Source organism: Pelophylax lessonae (genome assembly GCF_965119305.1).
Source record: "Pelophylax lessonae genome assembly, chromosome: 10".
NCBI lineage: Eukaryota > Metazoa > Chordata > Amphibia > Anura > Ranidae > Pelophylax > Pelophylax lessonae.
The window spans coordinates 62,650,689-62,657,790 of record NC_138777.1 but is presented as its reverse complement, the minus strand read 5'-3'; the positions used below and the strand labels follow the sequence as shown (position 1 = coordinate 62,657,790).

Sequence of the window (7,102 nt, the reverse complement as noted above, 5' to 3'; positions counted from 1 at the left end):
AACACAGACTATCCCGTAATTTAATTGTTTATACCCAAAGGTTTTTATTGAATAGCGGAATAGAAAATATGATCAAAAAAAGTGTATGTATCTCACACGTACACAACCACACTAGGCCCCAATTACTATTGTTTGTACCCCTAAAAGGCAGGATGAGGAGTAGGAGGAGTTTGGAACAGGCAGCACCCTCAAATCTTCAGAAGTATGAGATGAACCCCAAAAACTTGGAAAGGTGTATCTCACACCTACCACCACAGACTATCCCGCAATTTAATTGATACCCAAAGGTTTTTATTGAATAGCGGAATAGAAAATATGATCAAAAAAAGTGTATGTATCTCACACGTACACAACCACACTAGGCCCCAATTACTATTGTTTGTACCCCTAAAGGCAGGATGAGGAGTAGGAGGAGTTTGGAACAGGCAGCACCCTCAAATCTTCAGAAGTATGAGATGAACCCCAAAAACTTGGAAAGGTGTATCTCACACGTACCAACACAGACTATCCCGCAATTTAATTGTTTATACCCAAAGGTTTTTATTGAATAGCGGAATAGAAAATATGATCAAAAAAAGTGTATGTATCTCACACGTACACAACCACACTAGGCCCCAATTACTATTGTTTGTACCCCTAAAAGGCAGGATGAGGAGTAGGAGGAGTTTGGAACAGGCAGCACCCTCAAATCTTCAGAAGTATGAGATGAACCCCAAAAACTTGGAAAGGTGTATCTCACACCTACCAACACAGACTATCCCGCAATTTAATTGATACCCAAAGGTTTTTATTGAATAGCGGAATAGAAAATATGATCAAAAAAAGTGTATGTATCTCACACGTACACAACCACACTAGGCCCCAATTACTATTGTTTGTACCCCTAAAAGGCAGGATGAGGAGTAGGAGGAGTTTGGAACAGGCAGCACCCTCAAATCTTCAGAAGTATGAGATGAACCCCAAAAACTTGGAAAGGTGTATCTCACACCTACCAACACAGACTATCCCGCAATTTAATTGATACCCAAAGGTTTTTATTGAATAGCGGAATAGAAAATATGATCAAAAAAGTGTATGTATCTCACACGTACACAACCAGACTAGGCCCCAATTACTATTGTTTGTACCCCTAAAAGGCAGGATGAGGAGTAGGAGGAGTTTGGAACAGGCAGCACCCTCAAATCTTCAGAAGTATGAGATGAACCCCAAAAACTTGGAAAGGTGTATCTCACACCTACCATCACAGACTATCCCGCAATTTAATTGATACCCAAAGGTTTTTATTGAATAGCGGAATAGAAAATATGATATAAGATTGGTGTGATTTATCAATAGCACATGATGTGAACAGCAGTGTCTTATATCATTCAGCTCTGCTGCAGGCCACAATTTAATTTTTTTTAACCCAAGGCTGTATATTGAATAGTGGAATAAATAAAAGTGTATGATTTTTGAAACCACTCAATAATAACACATGTGAACTGAACACTGAACACTGAACACAGCAGTGTATGATCAGAGTCAGCACAGCACAGCTGAAGGACAAACGCTGCAAAAGTAAACACTGAAAGAAAAATACTTTTCTCCCTCCTCCTCAGTGGGCAAAAAAGATTGTGTTCACTGCACCCCACACACAGCAAAATCGATGTGGACCACTGACACCTGCCTATCTCCAGCCTCTCCCTAAAAGGATTGATAAGATCGGTCACTGCAAACCCCCCCCACACAGCAATATCGATTGTAGAACACACTGTCTGACCCTAAAAATCAGCAGCCTCTCTCCCTAAAAGGATTTATACGATCGGTCACTGCAAACCCCACCCATCAATATCGATTGTAGAACACACTGTCTGACCCTAAAAATCAGCAGCCTGTCCCTAAAAGGATTGATAAGATCGGTCACTGCAAAATCGATTGTAGAAAACTGACCCTAAAAATCAGCAGCCTCTCCCTAAAATGTCCTACAACTCGCCCTGCCTAGCACACTCCGACCTGTCCCTCAATTCTATCCGGACACAAATGTTTTTTTTTGCCTGTCTGTCCCTAATCAGCAGCCAGCACGTATGATGTGTGCTCTGTCCCTGAACTAACACAGCAGAATGACGCAGCGGCGCTGCCTCAGACTTATAAAGACTTGGTCACATGCTTCAGATGGCCAATCACAGCTACTAATACATTTGTAGGCATGGCTGGGATGGCTTAAGGCACACCAGTTAAACGCTTGTTGATTGGCTGTTGAAAGCCCGCCATGAAAAGCGCGCCAATGCATACAAAACCCGGAAATAAAATGACCGAACACGGATTTTTACCCGAACATACAGTAAAGTTTTCGGGTCCGTGTTCGGGTAACAAAAATCCAATTATTCGGTACGAACACGAATAATACAGTCCGTGTTCGCTCAACCCTTGACAGCATGTGTGAAAGGGGCCGTAGCTGCAGCACCTGATATTATTTCTAGCAGTGATAGGCTTTATCTGAACTTTTGGAGATAGCAGACACAACAGGCCTAAAAGCTATAGGAAAATGATTATTATATAATATATTAATATTTATAAAAAAGTATAACGCTAAACTCTGAACTTTGTAGAAATTTGCCAGTGGCACAACAATTTAATAGTATAGTTTGCAAGCTGCATTGCCCTACATTCCATGAGTTCCCCTTCAATCCTGTAGGGGCCACTGGATTGGATGGGTCCTCTGTTCTTTGCCTTGACCTTAAAAGATTCTGTTGATTTTGTGTTATTTCATGCCATTATGAACATACCCCTGTTTCCATCACTACAGGTGGGTCTTTTATCCTCTTTTTTTTTTTTTTTTTTTTGTTAGTGTCCCTGCCTCGGGTTTGAGTTCCAGATTTAAAGATACCGTTATTGGGGAAGGTTTTTTTATATTCTGCCTATGACATACACAGACAGTCATACATTTTCTAATGCACATATACATCTATCTGGGTCCAGACATTTTTCCCAAACAAATTCTTCAAAAATAAATTCTTTATCTTAGGATGAGCGTTTTTGATGTGTTTAATAAATGTACAAGGCACGACATTATTTATTGTTTTAGTTATAATTATATCTATCACTTACTGATCTTGCTAATGTACCATGAGCTGTAGATAAAAATATAAGTAGGGACTCTGCCAATTCTGTGTATTGCAAAATGTGAAAAGCTAAACATGATAGATTTATATTTTTGTATATGTTTTTACTGTCTGCTATTAAACATTCTCAATAAAAAAAATAAAAAAATCGATTTTTTTCATCAATTTAGGCTAATATGTATTCTGCCACATATTTTTGGTAAAGAAATCTTAATAAGTTTATATTGATTGATTTGCACAAAAGTTATTGCATCTACAAACCAGGGGATAGATTTTAGCTCCTTGACGTCCAATGATACAACCGATCAGATCATTTGGAATGGTGAGTTCGTGGGAAGTTGTCTGAGCTGAAGCATCAATACCTCCACTGAATCCGGTGTTGCCACTATGGGACATAGGGAAGTGAGATTGCTGCATTGCCAGTTGGTGTAACTTGGTCAGATAAGGCTGAGGAATGGCATACTGTCCTTGAATGGTGTAGGCCCCATGGAGATCCACAGCATCTAGGGAGACTCCCCCTGTGTGGGACCTCCGCCCCTCCCACAGGTCAGTCTCACATGCGTGCCCTCCGGCCTGGCGCGACACCTGCCCACCTGCAAAAATAACCGGAGAACTGGAGGGTTTTGGCCGATATGGGATAGTTATCCCCTTTGGAGGAGACTCCAGCATTACCACACAGATCTGTTTGACACAGTCAATGATGGACTGAGGAATACCGGCAATAGTGATTGCACGTTCTGTGGAGTTCGGCAGCATATCCCCTGCAACCTGGACCTGTGCCCCTGTACTCTCCCTGATTTCCTTTATTTTACAACCTCCTTTGCCAATCAGTGATCCACACTGGCTTGCAGGAACCACTAGACGCAGCGTAACAGGTGGTTTGCTGGAGGCAGTGCTGTTTGTCATTGAGCTGCTTATATCCTCTTCCAGTTTGTCAATTATCATTGAAAAGGCTTTGAAGATGGCATCTGTTGAACCAGCTAAGGTGATAATTCTTTCTGGGCAATTGCCTTCTGAGATGTTAATACGAGCCCCACTCTCTTCACGCATCTTTTTAACAGACTCTCCTTTCTTTCCAATGATGCTACCGACTTCCTTGCCATGCATCAGGAGTCTGATGGTGAGGGTAACATTCAGGCCTCCTTCAATAACACCGGTGTCCATAGTGAAACTAGTTCTGTTAGATCAGGGCAATAGTCAGAAGCTGTAAAGGTAGTCTTTGGTCACAAGATAAGACAAGACTTCACACAGGACGAGATGGGACCGCCGCGAAGAGGGGGCAAGAGCGGGACGGAGACCGGGGGGGGAAGGAAGAAGGGGGGAGGAAAAACAAGGGAGGAAGGAACGATCCGGGGGCGAAGGGGGCCCCGGGGAGGGAGGGAAGGAGAGAGCCGGGCGGGCGAGGAATGGCGACGGCGGGAGGGGCTGGCGGGAAAATTTAAAAATCTATTTTTTTCATCAATTTAGGCCAATATGTATTCTGCCACATATTTTTGGTAAAAAAATCCCAATAAATGTATATTGATTGGTTTGCACAAAAGTTATCATGTTTACAAACTAGGGGATAGAGTTATATCATTTTTTTTTTTTTTTTTTTTTTACTAGTTATGGTGGCGATCAGCAATTTTTTTACTTTTTTTGGACTGCGACATTACAACGGACATCCCTGACACTTAACTGACACTTTTGACACTTTTGAGGGGACCAGTGACATTACTACATTAATCAGTGCTAAAAATATGCACTGTTACTGTACTAATGACACTGGCAGGAAAGGGGTTAACACCAGGGGCGGTCAAAGGATTAAATGTGCTTCTAGGGAGTGCTTTCTAACTGTATGGGGGTTGTACTCTTTGAATGAACAAAGAGACATGTGTTCCTAAATAGTAGGAACACAGGATCCCTGTGTTCATCTGTGACAGAATGGCGATCTGCCTTGTTTACATCGGCAGACCACCATTCTGTCTCCATGGGGAGTGATCGCGGGTGCCTGGCGAATATCCGATTGGCTCCCCCTCTGGCTAATCGATGCGTGTGCCCGCCTCCGAGGGCGCCCACTGTCTGTTACACAAAGCGACGTACAGGTACGTCGTTTTGCGTAATTAAGCCAACCTGCCACAGTAAAACTACAATGGCTGGTCAGCAAGTGGTTAACATACAGAATAAATACACAAACGAAAGCACAAATACAAAGAACACTAAATGAAATAAACGGAACTACTCTAAATACATTTATTACAAAGAATACACTCTAATTAAAGAAATCAAAGGAAGAACTTTTATTTTTTTGTGGAAATATTACTTCAAGGAGCAAAACTGAGAGTTTCAAATTTTTTACTATGGTTAAAGAGGTAATTTAAAAAAAAAAATCTTCTGCACAGAAATCACTTCGCTTATCGCTTTAGAAAACTAGCAACATTTTTTCTTTTCTTTTGGAATAAGTAGGTAATGGTTATAACCCCTGTCAAAGTTGAGTGTTATGTTAAGGAATAGTCGGAAGAGGAGTACCATACTATTCTTATAGTCCAAAAAGTGTTTAATGGTCACAAAATATGTTTATAGCAGCCAACATTTTTCAAGGGTGTTAGAAGTCTCCATTCATCAGAACTTAGCTAATTTATTTTAATAGCTAAAGTCTGGATGAAGGGCTATACTCTAATTTGGATTATATCAGAGTTATCAAGTCTGTACAGGTTGCTCATCCAGCTAACTGCTAACTTGGTAATAGATTTTCCTAATTTTTTCATTGGAATGTTTTTTTTGCTGCAGCTTCTTAGTATGTTTCTAACTCAGAAGAAGCATGCAGCCAGGTAAGTGACTCTCTAAGTAGAGAAGAAATTGTAACAATAACAGGCCTAAAGCATGCACCTTCGAAAATTAGAAATGTTAGTTTCTGAGTTTTTATTCTACCAGTTTTCTTACATTTTTTTAAACTACTTTTTTTTTTTTTTTTTTAAAGCACAGTAGAGTCTCCTCAAAATATAAGGTGTGAATGTCTAACTCCCATCATAAATAAAAAATAAATAAATAAAATAATTTATTTTAGGATAGTGGGCTGAGCCATGCAAATTATTTATTTTGCCACTGCGCCATCTGTACATCCAAAAATCCAGCCAAGCTAATATTCATAAAGGAGAACTTTACCTATAAGCACTTGTTTTTTGCTGGAAGCTGCCATTTTGTTGAAACACAGAGCCCCCAAACAGTAGTAAATCATAAAGTGGAATTAATCCCAAAGATTTAACAGTTTTAAAAAAAACTGTTACATTCCTGGAATGACAGGATTGCAAACTGTCACATTTGCTTGTGTCCTCAACCAAACTGTCAAACCATCAAATGGCTGATGTCATAACTGTTCACGTGTGCAGCACCATGGTGATTGCAGTTTAACTACTTCCCGCCCACTCACCGTCAAATGCCGGTGCAGCGGTGCGACTATTGTTCTGGGACTCCGTCATATGACGGTGCACCAGAACAGCCTCTCTGTGCATAGATCATGGCCACTCCATGTTGCTAGGACAAGGCGCGACCCCGATCTTGGCAAAGAGCCAATGACTTGGCTCTTTACCCATGTGATCGGCTGTGCCCAATCACAGCCGGTCACATGTAAATGAGGAAGTGCCATTTACCGGCTCTCCTCGCCTCACACTGTCAGATTGTGGGGCGAGGAGAGCCGATCAGCAGCTCCTCCTCAAAAGGGAACCAAGAAAATGTAATCAGGGCACTGATCATCAGTGCCCTTATTACAGAAATTAGTAGAAAAACTCAAAAAGAGTGACCACCATCAGTGCCCATCATCAGTTCCCACAGTGCCCACAATCAGTGCCCATAGTGTTGCCAGTCAGTGCCTGCTCATCTGTGCTGCCCATCAGTGTCCATGGGTGCTGCCTATCAGTGCCCATTAGTGTGGCATATTAGTACCTCCTCATCAGTGCCCATTAGTGGCGCCTCATTTGTGCACATCAGTGAAGGAGATAAATTACTTATTTTCAAAATTTACT

General features: G+C 41.3%; 1 protein-coding gene across 1 annotated transcript; it reads right to left on the bottom strand.

The window, feature by feature from the left end:
• Window positions 1-3,320: 3,320 nt before the first annotated feature.
• LOC309565936 (poly(rC)-binding protein 2-like) lies at window positions 3,321-4,425 on the bottom strand (the record flags this gene model as incomplete). The annotated part of the gene is made up of 1 exon (XM_082270965.1): window positions 3,321-4,425. Exon 1 carries the CDS (start codon window positions 4,263-4,265, stop codon window positions 3,321-3,323), a length of 945 nt encoding a protein of 314 aa, XP_082127091.1. The 5' UTR covers window positions 4,266-4,425.
• Between the last annotated feature and the right edge of the window lie 2,677 nt (window positions 4,426-7,102).